The 25,749-nt window shown below is 45.3% G+C and overlaps 1 protein-coding gene across 1 annotated transcript in view; it reads left to right on the plus strand.

Moving 5' to 3' along the window:
* Positions 1 to 25,749, plus strand: part of PRRC2A (proline rich coiled-coil 2A) — a 3,202,076-nt gene that overhangs the window by 1,280,642 nt on the left and 1,895,685 nt on the right. The window contains exon 17 of the mRNA XM_044082142.1: positions 11,909 to 12,092. Within this exon, the coding sequence (XP_043938077.1) occupies positions 11,909 to 12,092 (184 nt within the window). The remainder of the gene's footprint in view (positions 1 to 11,908; positions 12,093 to 25,749) is intronic.

Raw genomic sequence — 25,749 nt, forward strand, 5'->3', positions numbered from 1 at the left:
AGGTTTAAGTATCCTGCCCTTGTGGCTCTGCTGGATCTAGATTTTTTGAGGTGTAGCATATTCATCAAATCTGGGTTTGACATGGCCTTGTATGTTAGGCAAAGGTCACCTCTGAGCAAGCGGTAAGCGACTGAATAGAGCTGGAGTCCTTTCAGTCGGGCAGCATAGGATAGATTTTTGAGACCCTTTATCCTTTTGGTGAGGAACTTTTGTGGCCTCCAGCTGGTGCAAGTGTCGGGTCAGATACATTCCGAATGGGGCATTGTACTCAATCATTGGTCTGATGAGTGATGAGTAAAGGGAGACTATGACCTCCCTTGATCTAGATGAGAATCCCTTCATGATAAGGTGGGCAATGTAGAAGGTCTTCCTAACTACTTTAGCTACATGGGTGTCGAATGACAGACTACTATCAACCTGGGTCCCCAGGTCCCTGATAACTTCTTCTGTGCTCAGTGGATTGCCACCTATTTGGTAGCTAGGGGTAACCTTGTTTTTCCCGAAGGGTATGACTATGCATTTTTGGCATTTAACTTTAGGCGTGGCTCTGGCACCAGTTATCCGTTTCTGTGAGACCCTTCTGAAGGATATCTGTGTCAGATGTGTTTTTCTACTATGGCCCAGTTTGCAGTCATCTGCAAACTTTGTCAGCCATAACCCTCCTGTGTTTGCTTGTACCCGGAAAAGTAGATGCCAAACAAGAGTGGGCCCAGGACTGAGCCTGTGGGACACCACTTGTGACAGGCTTTGAGTCTGACATGGCGCCAGCAACTCTGACCCTGTGGGTTCTGTCACTCAGCCAGTTTGCAACCCATCTTGTGATGTATGGGTTAGCATTTAAGCTGATGAGTTTTTCAATGATACCCGAGTGGGGTATTGTATCAAGGCCTTAGCCAGATCGAGGTAGGCTGTATGGACTGCCTTTCCTCATCAATGGCTTTGGTGACTGTTTCAAAAGTCAACCAAGTTTAAAAGGCATGATCTGCCTTTGACAAAGCCAAACTGGGTTGGATCCAAAGTCTGCAAATTCCTATGTCTTTATTTATGAGGTCCATTATGATCCTCTCCATGGCTTTGCAGATAAGGCTTGTCAAGCTAATGGGCCGGTAATTTCCAGGGTCGGTGGAGGCACCGCCTTTGTGAAGTGGGACCACAGTTGCAGTGCCACTCCTGGGCGTATCCAGAGGTAAGACTTTGATTAAACAGCTGTCCTAGCTGTGGGTTTAATTCCTCATTGAGTTCAGGAGCACACAGCCGGGGACACCATCAGGTCCCATGGATGCTGTGTTTTTGCTTTGGAGAGAGCAGTTCTCACTTGGGCTGGAGATGTTTGGGGGCTGCAATCGTTGGTATAGATATCTCTCCTTTCGGGGAGGGGAGAAGTTTGCACTGAACCTGTCAGCCAGTATGTTGGCAATGTCTGTAGGATCAGTAATCTTCACATCATTTTGAACTAGTTCTGAGCATATCTGGGAGTTTCCTCCTAGGTTTCTAACATAGCTAAAGAAGGCCTTATGATTGTTTTTTGAGTCTTTAGCTATTTTTCTCTCGAAATTTGCTTTGGATGATTTTATGAGAGCTCTTAGTTTTTTACTTATAGTGATCAAGGGTGTCTTACCTTTTCCTTCAAGAATGCAACTGCAGTCATAACGTATGGGTTGTCCTGCCTCAGGCAGCCCTCGGTCGGCCGGATTCCAAAGTCTGGGTCCGGTGTCGGCTGGTGTCACCTCCTCTCCGACGTCAGAATGGCTGGAGTATAAAGGCATCGGCCGACGCCATCTTCTTCAGTCTTTCTTGCCGCACGGTGCCCGAAGCAGAAGCAGTTCGCAAGTGCCGGTCGGTCAGCTCCTGTGTTTTCAGTACCGAAGTCATCTAAAAGCTAAGTACCCGCTAGAACATTTTTTCTTGCCTCAGCCGATGTCAGAACAAATTGAGAAAGTTAATAATTGTCTTGTGGTAAACAAATACCTCATAAGGACTTCCATTCTTATTGCCTACCTTGCCTGGGCCCAGACCACGAAGTCTCGGCCTGTGCTTGCCTGTGCTCGCTTTAATAAGCGCACTCTCAGGCGCCGGGCAGAATTTGCCGAAGACTTTTTCGGTGAATCTTTCGCTTATATCATGCCATTGGAGCAACTGACTACTCAATCTTCCAAAAAACGAAAGGACCGGGACCGACATCCTCGGCCCGCGTCCTCCACCGATACTCCTCCTAAACCCTCCGCGAGTGCTTCGGTCCCTTCGGAAGCGGTAATTCAACCGCTCCAGGCCGACGACACAGCGTTAACTCATCTTTCGGTCTCTGAGTCTACACCGGTGCCGGTTGTTGACTTTCCTCCTGAAACCGAAGTTCTGGATCTACCCGACACCATTCCTGTGGACAAGGTTACTCCTGCACGTGGGGCAGCTAGGCCTCCTGTATCCATGTCCATCAAGGCCTTTGCACGTGCTAAGGCCGCCAGCCAGGCCAAGGCCCATCCTAAACCTACTGCCCAGGCCCCTTCTGATAAACAGATCATGTCTCTTGCTGCAGACCTTATTTCTCTTATCAGGGGGTCTCAGCCTCATCCAGACAGAGGTTCTCAGCCGCCTGCAGAGAAAAGGCCCAGAACTGAGCAGGCCGACAACCTCTCTTCAGATGAAGCCTCTGGGGATTCTGAGCCTTCAGATACCCAAGAAGAATCCTTCCAGGCCTATGAGGACTCTGATGCTGAGGAATCAATTCCCTCTGCCTCTCCTCCAGAGGATTTTTCCTTCGGTGAAGTCCTACATTCTATGAGGGAGCATTTTAAATGGCAGGGTCAGGAATTCTCTGATTCCAGGAAAAGGCTACGTACCTTCCTCAAGCTACCCCAGCACAGACCTTTAGCTATCCCTCCTGTTATGGATGTCCTGGATGATGTTTTCTCTGACTCCAGTGCTAACCCTGATTCTCTCCCTCCTGCTCCTGTCAATCCAGACAGTTATTATAGGGTCCCTGACACCCACAAACATCTGTTTAAGGCCCATTCTGTGGATCTAGAAACTATTTCACAGAGCCCCAAGGGAGTGGCTACTTCCACAGCCAAGAATCCACTGCCAGCGGATAGGGAAGCTAGGTCCCTGGAGAGATGGGGTAAAAAAGTTTATACCTCTACCACCCTGGCCATGAGGTCACTTAACTGCCTTTTTCATATGTTTCAGTACCAGGATTTTTTACTGGATGATTTACAGAAAAAGCTAGCCTCTCCTGAGCCTATTGATAGAAAGGCATTGCAGGATCTAGTACATAACACTCAGCAGGTTAGCAATCATTTTCTTCAGTGTGGTTATGATGCATTGGAGGCTTCATGTAGGGCAGCTATGACTGGGGCTGTTATACGTAGACATGCTTGGTTAAAAGAACAGCCACTGCCAGACCATGTTAAAGTAAAGTTACTTGATGCGCCTCTGGAAAAACAGAAGCTTTTTGGTGCTAATGCACAAGATGTGTTGAAGTCCATTGAGGAAAAAGCTAAATCAGTACAGACAGTCAAAGATTTCCTCCAGGTTCAGCCACCCAGATTCAGCAGGAATTGGCCTTCAAAGAATTGGCCCTTTCCAGACACTGACAAGTTTCAAAGGGGAAAAAACAGGCGTGCCCTAGGTAGAGGGCAATACCGAGGCTCCTACAGGGGCCGCCAATGGCAACCACCAAATCAAAGAAGTGGCGCAGGCAGCCCAGCTGCACCACAAGGACAGCCACAATGACTTGACTTTCAAACCGTCTACAAAGGCTCAAAGAGAAGCACCTTTGGGCGGAAAATTATCCTTATTCTCAAAAAACTGGCATATCTTAACCAAGGACAACTGGATTCTGGATTTAATAGACAAAGGTTACAGATTCCACTTCCATACTTTACCAATAAGACAAGGCATGCCAAACCTGCCACTTCATCAAAGGGCAGAGGCACTCATTCAAGTTTCAAATCTGTTAAATATAAAAGCAATAGAAAAGGTCCCTCCACAGGAACAAGGCCAGGGATTTTATTCAAGACTGTTCCTTGTTCCAAGAAAGGAAAACAAATGGAGACCTATACTGGACTTGTCTACTCTAAATACTTATCTCATTGTGCCAAAGTTCAAAATGCTGATGTTGCAGCAACTCCTTCCCATGCTGGGCAAGGGGTCTTGGCTGGTCACTCTGGACCTCAAGGAGGCATACCTGCATGTCCCAATCAGACAAAGCTGCAGAAGATACCTCAGATTTCTTGCAGGGACAGAGCATTATCAATTCTCAGCATTGCCGTTTGGCTTATCTACTGCGCCCAGAGTGTTCACGAAATGCCTGGCATCAGTAGTGGCACACTGCAGACTCCAGGGGATTCAAATATACCCTTACTTGGACGACTGCCTCATACAAGCAGACAACAAGCAAACCTTGATAGCAAACTTGGACTATGTCATTCAATTATTACAGGCCTTGGGATACACAGTCAACATTCAGAAATCAAGACTTCTGCCATCCCAACAGATTATTTTCCTAGGAGACAAACTGGACACAAAAACACGGATGGCTTATCTCACAGAGGAAAAACAACAGCAGTTACCAGAGTGTACTTCAAAGGCCTAGCAAAGCTCTCCCAGCTGACTGCAAGGAAAGTCCTGCAGGCCCTGGGGTTCATGGCATCTTGCATTCTCCTGATACCTTTAGCAAGACTTCATATGAGAAAGCTGCAATGATACTTAAAAAGCTTATGGTCCCAACACAGCCAAGGCCTAGAGGACGTAATCCCACTCATTCCATGTTTGCAAAGAGAATTTTTGTGGTGGGCTCAAGCAAGTCAGTTAAACAAAGGCATGTCTTTCAACAAACCTCAAGCAGGTCAAATGATTACAACAGATGCCTCAGACCATGGATGGGGGGCACACATGGAGGGCAGATGCATTCAAGGCCAATGGACACCAAGGGAAAGGCATCTGCACATAAACCAAAAAGAGATGTTGGCAGTGATACATGCAATCGAGACTTTCGAAAAATCACTTCAACAAGGACATTTGCTAATAAGGACAGACAACACCACTGTTATGTGGTATATAAACAAGCAGGGATGCACTCATTCTTATCCCCTCTGCAGACTAACAATGATTCTCTGGGAAAAATCCCTAAGTCTGAAGATACATCTGCAATCCCAGTTTGTGCCAGGCAAGGACAATGTACTGGCGGACAAGCTGAGCAGAAATTTCTTGGATCCACACGAATGGATGCTGCATCCTCACATTTTCTCACAAATAACAAGGACTTGGGGAAGACCAGACATAGATCTCTTTGCTTCTCACATGAATCATCACCTGGAAAAGTTCTGTACAAGGACCCACCATCCTCTAGCCTGGAAAACGGATGCTCTCTCCTTCAGCTGGAAGTCCCTAACAATTTATGCATTTCCTCCTCTACCACTGCTGACCAAGGTGATACTGAAGATCAAAGCAGAACAACCAACAAGCATTTTGATAGCTCCAGACTGGCCAAGGCAGCACTGGTACCCATTGCTGTTGAGCATAACTCGGACCAAACCGTGGCCTCTGCCCCTATGGCCTCTGCTTATAACACAACACAATTACAGGACGGTTCATCAAAACCTGAAAACATTGCATCTGACAGCCTGGAGGTTACCATAACTCCTTCCGATATCTCTTTCCAAAAAAGTTCAAGAGATCTTACTGGAAGCACACAGACCTTCCACCAGAAAAACCTATTCAGCCAAGTGGAAGAGATTCATCATCTGGAATGCTAGCAGGGGTCAGGATACAGCAGTATTGAGTATACCTCAGATATTGGAATACTTGGCAGAAATGTTTCATACTGGTCTCTCATATTCTTCCATAAAGATTCATGCCTCAGCAATCTCAGCAAAATACAATTGTGATCCACCTGTGTTTTCACATCCTTTGCTAAGACAGTTCCTAAGGGGGATAAAGAATATCAAACCTCCCAGGAAACCGCCAGTACCTGCATGGGACCTTAACTTTGTCTTGGAAAAATTAACTCTTCCTCCCTTTGAACCAACAGCAACTTCAGAAATGCAATTTCTCTCATGGAAAACGGTTTTCCTATTGGCAATCGCATCAGCAAGAAGAGTATCGGAGATACAGGCACTCATGGCAGTACCTCCTTTTCTCATTTTTCCATCAGGACAGAGTCTCTCTAAGAACCAATCCTTCATTCATGCCAAAAGTAATTTCCAGGGTGTCTCTAAATCAAGCCATTCACCTGCCTACTTTCTTCCCCAATCCTCAAAACAGGGGGGAAGCACTGTTGCATACTTTGGACATACACAGGCAACTACGCTACTACTTGGACAGAACTAAGGCCACCAGAAAGTCTGACCAACTGCTTGTAGCCTATGCTGCTGGAGTACAGGGAAAAGCAATCTCCAAGCAAACAATTTCCAAATGGATTGGACACTGCATCAGATTCTGCTATTCCTTTCATGGAAAAAGTGTGCCAGCCAATATAGGCTACACTCCACCAGAGCTATAGCCACATCCACAGATTTCCTAAGGGGAGTGGCTACAAAGGACATTCTAGAGGCTGCTACATGGAGCTCCGTGCATACATTTACCAAGCACTACAACCTGCTTTTATATTCCAGATCCCGAGCAGGCTTTGCTTCGGCAGTCCTGCAGGGCATTTTAGCTACACCATCACTTTCTTAGTTCCAACCACCCCCAGCTTGGCTATGGTATTCAACCCATATGTTATGACTGCAGTTGCATTCTTGAAGGACATAGTAGTTTTGTACCTACCATAAATGTAGATGTCCGATAGATATGCAACTGCAGTCGGATTCTCCCACCCTCCTACCCCTCTGCAACCTTTTTTATGGGTCCACTACCCCTATTCCTATTAGCTGGGGGTATCTCTATGGTGTATCTGTTTATTACTGTTGTGCATGTCTGGAATTCTTTATCCATTCACCAAATTTAGCCTTCCTAGGAGGGCACCTGGCATCTGGGGCAAGAAACACTGAAGAAGATGGCGTCGGCCGATGCCTTTATACTCCAGCCGTTCTGACGTCGGAGAGGAGGCGACACCAGCAGACGCCGGACCCAGACTTTGGAATCCGGCCGACCGAGGGCTGCCTGAGGCAGGACAACCCATATGTTATAACTGCAGTTGCATATCTATCGGACATCTACATTTATGGTAGGTACAAAACTGTACTTTGCGCTACTACTTGGACAGAACTAAAGGTTACAGAAAAACTGACCAGCTGTTAGTAGCATATGCTGCTGGTACACAAGGAAAAGCAATTTCCAAACAGACAATTTCAAAATGGATAGGGAATTACATTTGTTTTTGTTACTCCTTTCATGGAAAAACTGTGCCAGCTAACATTAGACCTCATTCCACGAGAGCCACAACCACCTCCACAGCCTTCTTAAGGGGGGTGGCTACCAAGGACATTTTAGAAGCTGCTACATGGAGCTCCGTGCATACATTTGCCAAGCATTACAATTTACCTTTATATTCCAGATCCAGAGCAGGCTTTGCTACGGCAGTCCTGCAGGGCATTTTAGCTACACCATCCTTTACATAGTTCCTCCACCCCCAGATTGGCTATGGTATTTTACCCATATGTGATGACTGCAGATGCATCCTTGAAGGGCATAGTACAGTTTTGTACCTACCATAAATGTAGATGTCCGATAGGTATGCATCTGCAGTCAGGTTTACCCTCCCTCCTTCCCCTCTGTGGTATTTCTTGGGTACTTACCCCTCTTATAGCTAGCTCGGGTGATCTATTATGGTGTATTTGTTTTTATATTATTGTGCATGTTTGGATTTTTAAATGCATCTCTCCAAATTTGGCCTTCCTTAGAGGGCACCTGGCATCTGGGGCAATAAAAACTGAGGAAGATGGCGTCGGCTGATGCTTTTATACCCCAGGCGCTCTGACGTCGGGGAAAAGTGCGACATCAGCCGACGCCGGACCCAGACTTTGGAATCCGGCCGACCGAAGGGCTGCCTGAGGCAGGACAACCCATATGTGATGACTGCAGATGCATACCTATCGGACATCTACATTTATGGTAGGTACAAAACTGTACTTTCCTGCTACCATTAGGCCCCACTCTGCCAGGGCAACAGCTACTTCTACTGCCTTCCTCAGGGGGGTTCCAACCAAGGAGATTTTGGAAGCTGCAACTTGGGAGTTCAGTGCACACCTTTACCAAACACTATCACTTACCACTTTACTCTGACTAGAGCTGGCTTCGCCACTGCAGTTCTGCAGGGCCTTCTAGCCTCCTCTAACCCTCTATGACTCCTCCATCCTTCCTTAGCTTTGGGATTTTACCCAAGTGATGACTGCAGCAGGGTAACACAATGAACATAGTACAGTTTTGTACCTACCATAAATGTAGATGTTCGAGTTCACCCTGCTGCAGTCCAGGTTACCCTCCCTCCACCCCCTCTGATCTAACTGGCAAAATCTCTACAATACCTTCCTGATGTGTTTGCTTATAGCTGGAGGGATTTTGTGTTTGTGCAAAAATTGCTTAATTTGGTACTAATTACTGACCACCTTTTTGGGGGCACCTGACATCTGGGGCAAGAAAAATTGAAGAAAATGGCATCTTATATTATTATATTATTATAATATATTATACCTGTGGGGCACTGACGTCAGGGAAGAAGCAACAGCAACCGACGCCGGACCAAGACTTTGGAATTTTGGCTGACTGCGGGACCGCCTGACGACAGGATAACCCAAGTGTGATGACTGTAGCAGGGTGAACACTCGAACATCTACATTTATGGTAGGTACAAAACTGTACTTTAGTGCTAGGGTGCTGTCTGGCGCCTTGAACCAGGTTTCAGTTACTGCGCATATGTCTATGTTCTCCATACTGAGGACTGCTTCTAGCGTGTGCATTTTGAGATTTAAACTCCTGGCTTTGAGTAGCATAACCCTCAGTTTTGTGTTAATTGTGCTGTTTATGGTTGTGGGTTTGACTTTTGAGCCTTGCCTAAAAAATTCACTATGGGGGCAGCAAGAGCCTTGGCCAGTATTCGCAGCCCAAGGGGTGACAGGTGCAAAGCCGTCTCTTGCGAAACAACGCGGCTTGTCGAGCATGTCATCCCAGGCTGACAGACACTGGATCCCCTTTGAATGACACCAGAAGCTTAGCCAATTGTTGAAATTGATCATTTTTCTTTATACTGAGGTATCATTCTTGGTGAGGGCAGGATGCTACTCAGGGTCATACCCGCTTGGGCTACATGATCAGAGAGCTCTTCCATGTCTCTTCATGTAGTCCGGGGAGGTACATCTCAGGTCATTCACACCAGCATGAACAATGACAGAGTCATATTTGTAATTGTTCTGGAGTGACCTGAGTGCTTGTGTTATGTGGCGGATTCTGGCTCCCGACAGGCAGCTGACAGTAACCTTCTGCTTGTCCAGCCTAGTGAGTGGGACGTCAGTGTGCCCGACTATAGAGTCACCTATTGCTAGTGTGTTAGGTATGTTATTTCGCCTTAAGGACTGTGATTGTGTAGCACACTGATTGTGTTTTCTGTTGTCTGGTTTGTGATGGGAAGTACAGGTTGTTTGGGTGTCTGCTTTGGAGGTCTCTGATGCTTTTGCAGGTTTTTATTTAGAGCCTCCAAGTATGTATTTGTGTATTTTTTGTCAGTGCTGTTTTAGTAGGTCTGTGCGTGGCTGGAGTTGTGCAAGTCTTAACCGTCTCCTCTTGACTGTTTGTTCCAGTCTTGGGTGGAGACAGCTTAGCTTCCAATTTGGCTGTATAATTGCATCTCTCACATATGTTAGTGTTTTGTGGTAGGAGGAGAGGGTTGCCTGTGTACATGAGACAGTTGTAACATTACCTCAGGATACACAGATTCAACAGCTGGACTGGAGAGTGCACCTGAAGTTGCCCTTTGGTCATGCCTGAATGGTAGGGTGAGCTGCTTAGTCGCTTGGTTGGTGAGGGGTGGATAAAGTGCCTTGCCCTGCTGGGCAATCAAGTGTTGGGGTATATTAATGCTTGCTGTTAAGTCTGAGCAAGTGCTGGACTGTAGGATGCTTTTTGAGTGCTTAGGTTGAGAGTTAGACTAGTTTCAAATGAATAACTGAAGAGGAGACTTAGTGGAGCCGGGAATAGTTTAACCCTAGCTTAACTGGTGCTGCCCGGCGCACAAAACCGTACAAACGCGTTTTTTAAACTACTAACTTCTGGGCTGGAACCACTCCTCCAGGGACAGATGGCTGCTCAAAGTTCCCTTCTCTCAAAGGTGAACAGAGAAACTTCCCTCTATCCAAGTTAAGGTATGGGCAACTCGGAAACTTGTAACACAGCCCTGAATTCAGCACTAGCCTGAAAACTGGACTATACTAGCTTAGAAAGGCAGGAAACGAGACTTTTTTTTTTTTTAAAAGATAGACTGCTTTTTTTTTCTGGGTGGCACAGGACTGGCACTGCCCTTACTAGGACTGGTTCCGACAGGTGCTTACAGTTCTGAGGGCTGGTGCGTGCAGACATCACTTTTATGGCCCACATTCCTTGAGCCACGTCAGACGTTCCACGCACCATACAGTGACTGAAAACTTGTGTACTGGCCGGACGTTTGCGAAGCAAGAGGAATAAGCCAAGCAAGCTCAGATGCTCATAAGCCTAGTACTTATTATACAGCAGGAACTTCTTATTGTAACATTTGTTAATGTTATGTACTTCACAGATAAAGATTCTAGTTGTCTAGTGATGTACTATGTTCTTCATCTGCAAATATGTTCTAATTGCTATGTAAATTGTTAATCGCTATGTAATCCAATGTAACTACTGTCTGTTTATTTTAACTGTGGAGCTTTTCTCCCCGGGCCTCCGTTGAAAATGGACCTACGTCCAGTCGTACACTCCCAGTCAACAAATATAAATAAATAAATATAAATAAATAAACCCATATACTGAATACTGCAACATGGAAAAAGATGACATCTATGGTTATATGGCAAGATTTTACACAACTTTTCTTTCTTTTGTGTTGTCTTTTGCTAGGGCTACGGCAGAAGTGTAATGGCTAGTTAAAGAGGAGACCGGTTAAAAAAAAAAGCTGGATAAGAGGGAGTCTACTGTACGCGCATTTTGTAGCATTATTTACTTTGAAAGTGTATTCAGATGACACGAATAAGAAGAGAGACGAGTAAACACTTTTTTACTAGCACACCACTTGGACATTTCTGTCTGCTATTGGTATGCCTAGATGGCTAATTTACTAAACTTTGCGGAGCAGGAAATGTGATAATATGGCTTACTGAGGGAGGAGAAATGGGTGGAGTAACTTGAGAAGGAATTGAAGCTCGCAAAAGCAGCATCTCCGAAAAAAGACTCATCTCAGCAATGAATTGATATTTCTGGATGCTTTTTTCACAGAATGAGCAACACATCACTAGGAAAAACATTTGCAAGAGGCAGTGCATTGCAGTAAGTTGTACTGGTCCTGAGGTCTCGGAATTAGCACTGCTTCTCTGTGTTTCCATTCTAAGTGAATGGAACTGAGATTTGACAATCCAGACCATGGGCATTATAATATCAATAAATGTGCCATCACAGCACACTGTGGGGAAATTTTTGCATTAGAAGTAAGCAAAACTCTCATTAGGATGCATTCCCCCAGAAGGACATTGAGGGTTACAAAGGGAAGAAAAGTAGTAGTGACTACTACGGTCTGGCAGGTATAGGTTAGTAATGTGTAGAAATTTAAGAAAAGATTAAAAAAAAAAAGTTTTTTTTTCTGGAGTGGTCATTTAAGGAAGGGACCTCTTGTAGGTCATCAGAGGTAATAACAGTGTGTTATGTAATGCTGCAGTTGCAAGAAAACTAATACTTTCAGTCATTTTCTTTACAGCATGTAAGCATCAGTGCTTCCTTTGTTTTCCTTTAGGAGTATTGGGTCGTGAACGATCAGATAGTGGAGGTTCTGGATCTGAGTCCTTTGAGAGGCACCAGTCCATCATCAGGGAAAGAGGTACCCCTCCCGTTGAATCCAAACTCCCATGGACTGATGTATTTGAATCTCCTGACGCAAGACCTTTGCATCAGCAGGAAGAGGAGGAGAAAGCCATTAGGTGAGTAAGTCCGTAATCACCAGCCAGTATTTGTTTTATTGCTGGTTTTTTTTTTCATTTAAGTAGAATCATTTTTGTTCTAGATGTTCATCGTGTTTCACTGTTGCAGTCATTACACTTGGGTTGTCCTGCTGGCAGGCTACCCGCAGTCGGCCCGAATTCCAAAGTCCTGGTCCGGCATCGGCTGCTGTCGCCGTTCCCTGACGTCAGTGCGCCAGGGGTATAAAAGATGCAGCCAACGCTATTTTCTCCAGTCTTTCTTGTCGCGTGGTGCCTGAAGCAAAAGCAGTTCGCAAGTGCCGGTTGGCAGACTCCTGAGATTTTCGAAACTGAATTTCAGATCTGAAGTCTTCTATAAAGCTAAGTACCCCATTGGGGAAACTTTTTTCTTGCTCCAGACCGATGTCAGAAAAAGTTAACAATTGTATTTCTTGTGGGAAGCAAATGTCTCATAAGTATTTTCATTCTTACTGTATTCCTTGCCTAGGCCCTGACCACAACATTGCTAGTTGTCAGTTTTGTGCTAGATTTAACCAACACACTATTAAGCGTCGGTACGATTTTGCTTTTCATTATTTTGGTCGAAGGTTTAACTATATAATGCCGTCGGAACAGCCAACGACTGCAGTTAATAAAAAGCACAAGGAAAAAAAAAAGACGGGCAACAGAGGTCCAAAACTGACGACGAAGCCTTTTGTAGGTCAGTCGCCGGTTCTCAGTGAGGTGCTTTCGCAGCCCCTGACACTTGCTACCTCAGTGCCACAGGCTGCCTCCGACTCCCACGTGGAGACGACTAGGCCTCTGGATGGATACTCAAGGTATTGAGCCTTTGGAAACGAATTCCTCAGATGGGTCCGGAGCCGCTGAGCAGGCATCGGCTTCTGAGGGTGTTTTCAGACCTACACAGCTTTATATTAAGCCAACTTCAGCATCCAAGACAAAGACCAAGATAGTTTTAAAGACAAGGAAACAAGTACAACATTCTCCAGGACAGACTTCCATGCCTAAGAAACAGATGCTCAAAATGGCCGAAGACCTAATTATTTTGATCAGGGGTTCCCATCCCCCTCCTGATAGAGGCCTAGGCAAGACACTGAATTATTCCTCTGATCAGGTTTCCATTTCCTCTGACTCCTCTTTAGAACAGGGATACTCCATTCCTCCCCATGAGGATTCTGATGCTGAAGAATCTATCCCTTCAGCTTCTCCTCCTGAGGATTACTCCTTTGGGGAAACCCTGCATATCATGAGGGAGCATTTCCACTGGGAGAGCCAAGATTACTCAGATTCTAAGAAAAGGCTCAGAGACTTTCTTTTACTACCTCAGCACAGACCTCTTGCTATTCCACCTGTTCTAGACATTGTAGATGTATTTTCAGAGTCCGGCCTGTCTCCCGAATCTTTACCTTCTGCACCCGTTAAGCCAGGTAGATACTACAGGGTTCCAGATTCTCATAAATTTCTAAATAAAAACACTGCTGCTGACCCAGAAACTATTTCTCAGGGTCGCAAAGGGGTCAAGGCTGCTAATGCAAAAAACCCTGTCCCCTCAGATAGAGATTGTAGGGCACTGGACAGATGAGGGAAAAAATTTTTACACTTCTGCTACCTTGGCTGTAAGGGCTTTAAATTGTCAGTTTAATATGCTTAAATATCATCAATACTTAATGTCTCTGCTAAAACAGAAAATGTTGACAAATTCTGAGAATAAGGAAATGCAGGATTTATTGCATGCTGCTGAACAAGTGGGAAAACTTACTTTGCAATGTGGTTATGATTCACTGGAGGCCTCTTGCAGGGCCGCTGTAACAGATTCCGTCATTAGAAGGCATGCTTGGTTAAAGGAACAGACTCTGCCTGAGCATGTTAAAGCAAAATTATTGGATGCTTCATTACAGCATGATACTTTGGTGTTAAGGCAGAAGAGATGTTGAAGAAAATGGAGGATAAAGCTAGATCTATGCAGACAGTAAAAGATTTATTATAGGTACAGCCACCCAGATTTAGCAGGAACTAGCCTTCTAAGATTTGGTCCTTTCCCATGTCAGACAGGCCACAAAGAGGCAGATAGAGATGCCCTAGAGGCAGACAACAGCCCCAGGGTTCATACAGGCCCAAACAATGGGGTGCTTCTACCTCCAAAAGCGGAGAAGACAAATCACAGCCATATAGGAAACAGTCCCAATGACTTCCCTCTGCCAATGCCAAGCATTTACCTTTTGGCAGCACCCTTAGGGGGAAAACTAGCACTTTTTTCACAAAATTGGCCCATGATCACCCAGGACAAATGGGTCTTAAATATAGTCTCTCAGGGCTGCAGGTTCCAATTTCACACCCTACCAAAGGCAAAAGGTATGCCAGACCTGCCACACAATCAATGGGCAGAGGCACAAAAACAAGGTTCATCTCTCATGGACATGAGGGCTATTCAGCCAGTGCTACAACAAGAGCAGGGACAAGGATTTTACTCAAGACTTTTCTTAGTACCAAGAAAGGACAAAGCATGGAGACCAATTCTGGACTTGTCTATTCTAAATACTTTTCTGGATGTTCTGAAATTCAAAATGTTTTGACTGCAGTAGCTTCTGCCCATGCTGGGCAAGAAGGCTTGGCTTGTAACTTTGGACCTCAGAGGCATACCTGCATGTCCCAGTCAGACAATCTTGCAGAAGATACATCTGATTCATAGCTGGCTCAATGCACTACCAATTCTCTGCACTGCCCTTTGGCTTATCTACTGCACCCAGGGTCTTCACAAAATGCCTGGTACCATTAATTGCATTTTGCAGACAAAGAGGAATTCAAATATCTCCCTACTTGGACAACTGCCTTATTCAAGCAGAGACCAAAGACATTCTACTAAAGCATCTGGCGTTTGTAAAAAGATTGCTAATTTGCCTAGGGTACACAGTAAATGAAATGAAATCAAAACTAGTACCCTCTCAGGAGATAATATTCCTGGGTGCAAGCTTAAATACAACTGCCCAGATGGCTGATCTCACGCCAGACAAACAAAGGCAACCGACTTCTTACTTCGAAAGCATGGCAACAAAGACCCAGTTATCTGCAAGAAAAATTCTGCAGGCTCTGGGCTACATGGCCTTCTGCATTCTGCTAATTCCATATGCAAGACTGCATATGAGGAAACTACAATGGTATCTAAAAAGTGTTTGGACTCAACATTGCCACAGCCTGGAATAATTAATTTCTCTCATTCCCTGCCTGCAACAGGAGTTTCAATGGTGGGCAGAGGCCTGTCACCACAACAAGGGACAGCCATTCACTTCACCCACAGCCAGGCAAACACTAACAACAGATGCATCAGATTATGCCTGGGGGCCCCACATGGCAGGAAAATGTATTCAGGGCACATGACCCCCAAGCTAAAAGCATCTTCACATCAATCAAAAAGAGATGCTGGCTGTACAAAATGCCCTGACAGCCTTCAAGGACCTACTGCATCCAGGACAGCTGCTGATAAAAACGGGCAACACCACAGTTATGTGGTACATAAGCAGGGGGGCACACACTCCTACCCCCTCTGCAGACAAGCCATGATTTTGTGGAACACAGCATTGACTTATCAAGTACACCTGCAAGCACAATTCCTGCCAGGAAAAACAAATACTCTGGCAGACGAACTAAGGAGAAACCTCATGGATCCTCACTAGTGGAAACTAGATCCACAAATCTTCAGCATGATAACAAGGAAATGGGGATGCCCAGACATAGATCTTTTTGCCTCCCCTCACAACTGCCAACAGAGATTCTGCACAAGGACTTATCACAAACAAGCATGGAAAGTGGATGCTTTGTCATTCAGCTGGAACAACCTCACAGTATATGCCTTTCCTCCACTGCCTCTCCTCCCCAAAGTACTCCTAAAGGTCAGACAAGAGAAGCCCCAAATGATCCTGATTGCCCCGGATTGGCCACACCAACACTGGTACCCAGTCCTGAGGAGCTTGTCTCAAGACCCAGCCTGTTCATTGCCTCACATTCCTCATTTACTTACCCAACAAAACAATCCGATCCTGCACAGCCAACTCAGAACCCTAAATCTAGCTGCATGGCAGATAGTGTAACCATTCTGAATACACCTCTCTCTAAAGCAGTTATGGGTGTTATTTTGGAGGCCAGGAGGCCCAGCAGCAGAAAATCTTATGCAGAAAAATGGAAAAGATTCTGTGCCTGGAACCAAGCACAAGGAATTGACACACTTGTTCCAAATATTCCTCAGATTTTACAGTATCTGAGATGTTGGGCAAAGGCCTATCCTTCTCATCAATTAAGATCTATGCCTCAGCCATTTCAGTTCATTACAATACAGACCTGCCTATTTTTTCACATCCATTGTTTAGGCAGTTCCTCAGGGGGACTAAAAACACATGACCTCCAAGGAGAGCACCAATACCTGTATGGGACCTCAATTTTGTCTTGGAAAAACTCACACTGCCTCCTTTTGAGCCAGCCAGTACAGCTGAGATAAAATTCTTATTGTGGAAAACTGCTCTGCTCCTAGCAATAACTTCAGCAAGAAGAGTCTCAGAGTTACAGGCATTAATGGCTGTGGAACCTTTTATCATCTTCCATCCGGACAGGGTTTCTCTGAGGACAAACCCCACATTTATGCCTAAGGTGGTGTCCAGTGTGGCTTTTAACCAAACCATTCATTTGCCTACCTTTTGCCCAAACCCACAGAATAAAGGGGAGAGACTTCTGCATTCTTTGGACATACACAGACAGCTACGCTTCTACTTGGACAAAACTAAAGCTTTCAGAAAAACTGAGCAACTTTTAGTGGCATATGCTGCAGGATCACAAGGAAAGGCTATCTCAAAGCAGACTGTTTCAAAATGGATAGGACACTGCATTCGTTTCTGTTACTCACAACATGGCAAATCAGTGCCTAAGAGCATTAGACCACATTCTACTAGGGCAGCAGCCACCTCAGCAGCCTTCCTCAGAGGAGTACCAACCAAGGATATTTTGGAGGCTGCAACTTGGACTTCAGTGCACACTTTTACTAAGCATTACCACTTGCCTCTTACTCTAAATCCAGAGCAGGCTTTGCCACTGCAGTTCTGCAGGGCCTTATAGCCACTCCTAATTCTGTTTAGACCCAGCTGCCCAACCTCAGCTTTGGGATTCAACCCAAGTGTAATGACTGCAACAGTGAAACACGATGAACATAGTACAGTTGTGTACCTACCATAAATGTAGATTTTAGAGTGTATTCACTGTTGCAGTCCAGGTTACCCACCCACCATCCCCCTTTCTTTGCTGGGACTTATCTGTACTTCTCTATCCTCTACAACCTATGTGGTATATTTGCTTGTAGATGAAGGTATTGTTTAATGTCCTTCAAGGATGCAACTGCAGTCCTGACAATATGGGTTGTCCTGCCTCAGGCAGCCCTTCGGTCGGATTCCAAAGTCTGAGTCCGGGGTCGGCTGATGTCGCCCTTTCCCCGACGTCAGAGCGCCTGGGGTATAAAAGCGTCAGCCGACGCCATCTTCAGTCTTTCTTGCCACGCGGCGCCTGAAGCAGAAGCAGTTTGCAAGTGCCGGTCGACCAGCTCCTGTGTTTTCAGCTACTGAAGTCTTCAAAAAAGCTAAGTACCCCGTTGGGGACCTTTTCTTGCCTCAGCCGATGTCAGATAAAACTGTAAAAGTTAATAATTGTTTAACTTGTGGGAAACAAATACCTCATAAGGATTTCCACTCTTACTGCTTACCCTGCCTAGGCCCAGAACACAACGTCTCGGCCTGTACTGCTTGTGCTTCTTTCAATAAACGCACCCTTAGGCGTCAGACAGAGTTTGCACAGGATTATTTTGGGGAAGATTTCTGTTATATCATGCTGTCGGAGCTTCCGACAGCACATTTACCTAAAAAACGGAAGGATAAGGACCGACACCCGCGGTCTCGGCCGACACCACGCTTAGGCCTACTGCGAGTGTCTTGGTCTCTTCTGAGCCGGTTTCACAACCGCTACAGACTGACACCGCCCTGCCGGTTACTTCGGTACCGGAGGCCAGCTCGGTGCCGGTTTCTGTTCTCCCCTCTGAGACCGTAGCCCAGGATATTTCTAACACCATTTCAGTGGATAAGACTACTCCAGCATGCGGGGCTGCCAGGCCTCCAGTGTCTATGTCTATGTCCATTAAGGCCTACACACGTGCTAAGGCTGCCAAACAGGCTAAGTCTCTCCCTCCAAGATCTGTTTCTCTGGGATCCACTTCTGGTTCTCAAATTTTAAGTTTAGCTGAGGACCTTATTTCTTTAATTAGGGGTTCTCAGCCACATCCAGATAGAGGGTATCAGCCGCCTTCTGTCAAGAGGCCTAGGGTTGAGAAGGTAGATCCCCAGTCCTCCCATGAGGCCTCAGGTGATTCTGCACATTCAGACTACCAGGAGGAGGCCTTCCCGGCCTACGAGGATTCTGATGCGGAGGAATCCCTTCCCTCTGCTTCTCCTCCTGAGGAGTTTTCCTTTGGGGAAACGCTTCATTCCATGAGGGAACACTTCAAATGGCAAGGCCAAGAATACTCAGATTCTAGGAAAAGGTTAAGGGAATTTTTAAAGCTACCTCAGCATAGACCCTTAGCTATTCCTCCAGTTTTAAATGTTTTAGATGATGTGTACTTAGAATCTAGTGTTTCCCCTGACTCCCTCCCCCCTGCTCCTGTCAAGCCAGACAGGTACTACAGGGTCCCAGACACACATCAATTTCTGTACAAGGGCCATACTGCTGACCCTGAAACTATTTCTCAGGGGCCTAAAGGGGTTTTCTCCACTACTGCTAAGAATCCACTTCCTTCGGAAAGAGATTCTAGGGCTTTAGAAAGGTGGGGCAAGAAAGTATGTACATCTTCCACCCTTTCTATGCGAGCATTAAATTGGCAATTTCATATGATTCAGTATCAGGAATACATGTTGGATGACTTGCAAAAGAAATTGGCTTCCCTTGAACCATTAGATAGAAAGGGGTTACAGGAATTGGTTCATAATACTCAGCAGGTTAGCAACCATTTCCTTCAGTGTGGATATGATGCATTGGAAGCTTCATGTAGAGCAGCAATGACAGGTGCGGTCATACGCAGACATGCTTGGTTAAAGGAACAAACATTGCCAGACCATGTGAAAATTAAGCTTTGGACGCACCACTAGAGAAACATAAGCTATTTGGTGCTACTGCACAAGAGGTTTTAAAGAAAATAGAGGAAAAGGCAAAATTAGTGCACACAGTCAAAGATTTCCTCCAGGTACAGCCTCCAAGATTCAGCAGGAATTGCCCTTCTAAGCATTGGTCCTTTCAAGACACAGACAAATTTCAAAGAGGCAAAAACTGACGTGGCAGAGGTAGAGGGCAAACTCGAGGCTCCTACAGAGGATGTCAATGGCAGCCTCCGAACCAGAGAGGTGGGGCAGGACCTTCCACTGCTCCGCAGAGACAATCTCAATTACTTGACTTTGACTCCGCCATCCAGGGCTCAATTAGAAGCACCTTTGGGGGGAAAATTATCTTTATTCTCACAAAATTGGCACAATATTACAAAGGACAAATGGATACTGGACATAATAGACAAAGGATACAGATTCCATTTTCATACACTACCAACATGACATGGCAGGCCAAACCTGCCATCAAATCAAAGGGCAGAGGCACTCAAACAAATAACAAACCTACTTCAAATAAAAGCAATAGAAAAGGTTCCTTCTGCAGAACAAGGCCAGGGATTTTATTCAAGACTGTTCCTTGTTCCAAGAAAAGAAAACCAATGGAGACCCATTCTGGACTTGTCCGCACTGAATACTTACCTTATTGTGCCAAAATTCAAAATGCTGACTTTACAGCAACTCCTTCCCATGCTGGGCAAGGGGTCTTGGCTGGTAACTCTGGACCTCAAGGAGGCATACCTGCATGTCCCAATCAGACAAAGTTGCAGAAGATACCTCAGATTTCTTGCAGGCTCAGAGCATTATCAATTCTCAGCATTGCCCTTTGGCTTATCTACTGCCCCCAGAGTGTTCACGAAATGCCTGGCATCAATAATTGCACATTGCAGACTTCAGGGATACAAATATACCCTTACCTGGACGACTGCCTTACAAGCGGACAGCCAACAAGCCTTGTTAAAAAACTTGGACTATGTCATTCACCTACTGCAGGCGTTGGGATACACAGTCAGTATTCAGAAATCAAGTCTCGTACCATCCCAACAAATACCTTTCCTGGGTGCCACACTGGACACAAACACCCAGATGGCGTTTCTGACAAAAGAAAAACAAAAACAATTACCAGAATACTTCAGAAAATTGGCAGCACACACCCAGATGACTGCAAGGAAAATCCTGCAGGCCCTGGGTTTCATGGCATCTTGCATTCTTCTGATTCCACACGCAAGGCTGCATATGAGGAAACTACAGTGGTATCTAAAACGTCTATGGTCTCAACACAGCCACAACCTGGAAGCATTGATCCCACTCATTCCATGCCTTCAAAAGGAATTTCTGTGGTGGGCTCAAGCAAGCCAGATAAACAAAGGCCTTTCAGCAAGCCTCATACAAGTCAAACCATAACAGACGCCTCAGACCATGGATGGGGGGCGCACATGGAGGGCAGATGCATTCAAGGACAATGGACACAAAAAGAAAAGCACCTGCACATCAACCAAAAAGAAATGCTGGCAATGATGCATGCAATCAAGGCCTTCGAAAAGTTCATGCATCAGGGCCATCTACTAATAAAGACAGACAATACCACAGTTATGTGGTACATAAACAAGCAAGGAGGTACCCATTCCTACCCTCTTTGCAGACTGGCAATGAATCTCTGGGATATTTCTCTACAATTGAAAATAGAGCTACAATCCCAGTTTGTATCAGGTAGGACAATGTTCTGGCGGACAGCCTAAGCAGAAACATCATGGATCCACACGAATGGATGTTGCATCCAGACATTTTCTTACAAATAACTCAAGCATGGGGAAGGCCGGACATAGATCTTTTTGCCTCCCACCTCATTCACCATCTGAAAAAGTTTTGCACAAGGACATACCATCCTCAAGCATGGAAGGTGGACACTCTCTCCTTCAGTTGGAACTCTCTAACACTATATGCCTTCCCACCTCTTCCTTTGATGACCAAGGTGTTACTAAAGATCAAGACAGAGCAACCGAAAGTCATACTGATAGCTCCAGACTGGCCAAGACAACACTGGTACCCACTACTACGGAGCTTGGCACACACCAATCCGTGGCTCCTTCCTCAATGGCCACTTCTTCTGACACAGCACAATTACAGGACACTACACCCCAGCTTGAAAACATTGAAGCTGACAGCTTGGAAGATTCCATGACTATTCCTCAGGATACACTTTCCAAAAGGGTAAAAGATATCATCCTGGAGGCGCGCAGACCTTCCACTAGAAAAACATACTCCGCAAAATGGAAGAGATTTCTTATCTGGAACAGCAAAAAGGGTCAAGACCCATCAGTGATGAGCATTCCACAGATCCTAGAATATTTGGCTGAAATGCTCCACAATGGCCTTTCATATTCTTCCATAAAATACATGCTTCAGCAATATCTGCCAAATATAACACTGATCCGCCTGTATTTTCTCACCCATTGCTAAGACAGTTTCTAAGAGGTATAAAGAACATCAACCCTCCAAGGAAACCACCAGTGCCTGCATGGGACCTCAACTTCATGCTGGAAAAATTAACTCTTCCTCCCTTTGAACCAGCAGCATCTTCAGAGTTGCAATTTCTGTCTTGGAAGACAGCTTTCCTTCTGGCAGTAACCTCAGCAAGAAGGGTCTCTGAGCTACAGGCCCTTATGGCAATACAGCCATTTCTCATTTTTCATCAGGACAGAGTTTCTTTGAGAACCAATCCGTCATTCATGCCAAAGGTGGTATCCAGGGTGTCCCTGAATCAAGCTATTCACCTGACTACCTTCTTTCCCAATCCTCAAAATAAAGGAGAGACTTCTGCACACCTTGGACATACACAGACAGTTGCGCTACTACTTGGATAGAACAAAGTCTTTCAGAAAATCTGACCAGCTTTTTGTAGCTTGCGCTGCTGGATTGCAGGGAAAAGCAATTTCCAAACAGACAGTTTCTAAATGGATTGGAAATTGCATTCGATTCTGCTACTCTCTTCATGGAAAAACTGTGCCAGCTGACATCAGGCCACATTCCACCAGAGCTACAGCCACCTCCACAGCCTTTTTAAGAGTGGCAACAAAGGACATTTTAGAAGCTGCTACATGGAGCTCCGTGCATACATTTTCCAAACATTACAACCTGCCTTTATATTCCAGATCCAGAGCAGGGTTTGCTTCTGCAGTCCTGCAGGGCATTTTAGCTACACCATCTTTGTCTTAGTGCCTACCACCCCCAGGTTGGCTATGGTATTCAACCCATATGTCAGGACTGCAGTTGCATCCTTGAAGGACATAGTACAGTTTTGTACCTACCATAAATGTAGATGTCCGATAGGTATGCAACTGCAGTCAGGTTTTCCCTCCCACCTACCCCTCTGTGGTATTCTTTTGGGTTTCTACCCCTCATTTTAGCTACCTGGGGTAATCTTTTATGGTGTATTTGTTTTTGATGTTGTTGTACTTGTCTGGAATTTTTTCTCCATTTTCAAAATTTAGCCTTCCTTAGAGGGCACCTTGTCTCTGGGGCAAGAAACACTGAAGAAGATGGCGTTGGCTGACGCTTTTATACCCCAGGCGCTCTGACGTCGGGAAGGCGACATCAGCGACGCCGACCCAGACTTTGGAATCCGCCGATCAAGGGCTGCCTGAGGCAGGACAACCCATATGTCAGGACTGCAGTTGCATACCTATCGGACATCTACATTTATGGTAGGTACAAAACTGTACTTTTTAGTGCATGCTTTTATAAGAAATGTTTTTTAGCCTACCCTTTTGGGGGCACCTGACATCTGGGGCAAGAAAAACTGAGGAAAATGGCGTTGGCTGCATCTTTTATACCCCTGGCACACTGACGTCAGGGAAGGGTGACAGCAACCGATGCTGGACCAGGACTTTGGAATTTGGGCCGACTGCGGGTAGCCTGCCAGCAGGATAAACCAAGTGTAATGACTGCAACAGTGAATACACTCTAACATCTACATTTATGGTAGGTACACAACTGTACTTTGTTTGGTCTGTGCTGGCTTTGTATAGTTGCAGTCTCTCTCTCTCAAATCCAAACATTCACAATCTCTTTTCCCATTTGTGCACACATGGTGTCGGGATATTTCTTCAACAGTGACCATCTAGAACCAAGTTTTACACCGCTGATCGGCTGGCCCTGATATGGCTGTTTTTCCGTACCACACAGACCTGTGGCCAATTTAGTGTGTTCAGTTCACATATTGCTCGTCTTTGGAGTGGGAGGAAACGAGCACCCGGAGGAAACCCATGCAAACACATGGAGGACATACAGACTCTACACAGAAGGCTCCTCAGCCAAGAGCCCAACCTGAGAACCTCTTGATGTGAGGCAGTGATTCTAACAGTTGGTTTTCATCGTTTGAAACTTGGTGGCTGAACTACGTTCTTGTTGGTTTTCATCGTTTGAAACTTGGTGGCTGAACTACGTTCTTGTTGGTTTTCATCGTTTGAAACTTGGTGGCTGAACTATGTTCTTGTTGGTTTTCATCGTTTGACTTCTTTTTCGTGAACTTGGTGGCTGAACTACGTTCTTGTTGGTTTTCATCGTTTGACTTCTTTTTCGTGATACCTGATGAAGCAGTTTTTGATGATTTGGAGCCAAAATATTGCCACCCTAGACTTGAATTTTGTACTGCAAAAGTTTGCACTGGGCTCTAAAGTTTCTGTCCTGGAAAACATTTCATCTGATGTTGCCAATCTTCATTTATTCCTTGACCTGTGGGTTTAGTTCCGAAATCGGAATTGACTCTGCCGTACTACAGCCAGTGAGGACGAAAAACTGTTGAGCTTTTCTCCCTAACCATAATGCTCCTCTCCATTTTATCTCAGATCTTGTTTGCTGCTGGTGTCCGACACGTCGCCAAACCTGTCAGGCTAAGTACAATTATATTTTAAAATTCTGTAGTTTATTTTATAGTCTCTCTGCTTTAGTTTAGGAACTCCTTGCAATAAGTTTTTTTTCTTCTTTATCTCCTTTCCATCACTTTTTTCACTTCGGAAAATCTTCACTACCATAGTTGGTAGACTTTATTTTCTTACTTCATTACTTTCTACCTCAAAAAAAAAAAAAGTTTTATTTACCTATATTTATATATACCACAGGTATTTTGTCTGTTGTTGGTAGCACTTTACATTTTTCTTTCCTTTTTGTCTGTATGTATACCTTTGTACCGTTGGGTATTCTAGGCCTACCATTTCTGGTAGCACTTTACTGTAATTTTTTTTTCCCCAGCTCTAATTTCTGTTTGTGCTAGATATGGTTGATAAATTGCACTTCTGGCTTTAAAAAGATGTCAGAAGTACGATAGGAAAATGCCAAATTCTGATGGGCATTTATTATGTGGTGTTTAGGCTCATTACATCGTCAAGAAGACTTCAGTATGCCCTGGATTCAGTCACCGAGCTTTGGTTAAACGAAAAAAATAAATTAATGCTAAAGGGCATACTTAAATCATCTTTTGAGGAGGCCTTATTTGGTTCCAAATCGAAGACATCACCCCCCCCCCCCATGTTTCGCTGTTGCAGTCATCACTGTGGGTTATATCCCACTGACAACCTGACATCAGTCCCTGGCGACCTGCAGCTGATGCAGGATGGACAATCTTTACTCTGGCATTTGGGCCGGCCGAGGGCTACCCAGCAGGGATAACCCACAAGTGATGACTGCAACAGTGAATACAGTCTAATATCTACATTTATGGTAAGTGTGCACAACTGTACTTCCTTCTTCCTCTTCAAAAAGCAAGAAGCATAAGAAGAGAAGTCACTGACCTCTCTTTTGGCACCGATGACCAAGAAACCTGATCTCTAGAGGGTCCACAAATGGCTATGGAACTGAAAGCCTCTGCTCCGAGACCACTTGCATCTTTGACACTGGAGTAGACATTTGAAATACTTGACACAATAAACCTCTGTTCCACCCACATACTGACACCACCACGTATGGTTCTGACAATAATTCTTCAGGAACCAGAGTACACATTTCCAAGAACACTATTTCCTATCTATAGATCCATATGCAGGACAGTTGCCTAGTCCTTTTCTGGAGAGACCTAAAATCTCAGTCCATCCAATCAGTTCGCTCCACCAGGACCTTATCAGCATTGGACATACTGAGGCTGGTGGATCAGGTTCTTGTGAGAGGCTTGCCTTCTATGGTCCTCTGTTCCAACTGCCTCCAGTTACGGAACTACACTCTCCGTGACTCCACCAACTCTTCTTCCTCTGACCCCATCTGTGGTTTTGGAGACTCTGGCTCTGATCCCTCTGACATCGACTGCTTTGGCTCACCCCAGTTATTTTTATCCGGAGCCAACTACTACCCTGAGGTCTTCTGTTCTCTCGGAACCTGAAGGCTCCCAGGTTATGGGTTCCACAATTGGTTCTGAGGGGCAGATTTCGACTTCAGTTTTCTCAGAGCCATCCTTGCACATCGGGGCATTGGCACGTGTGAGCTGC

This window comes from Protopterus annectens, chromosome 9.part0, assembly GCF_019279795.1.
Source record: "Protopterus annectens isolate FY-2018-M chromosome 9.part0, PAN1.0, whole genome shotgun sequence".
Lineage (NCBI taxonomy): Eukaryota > Metazoa > Chordata > Ceratodontiformes > Protopteridae > Protopterus > Protopterus annectens.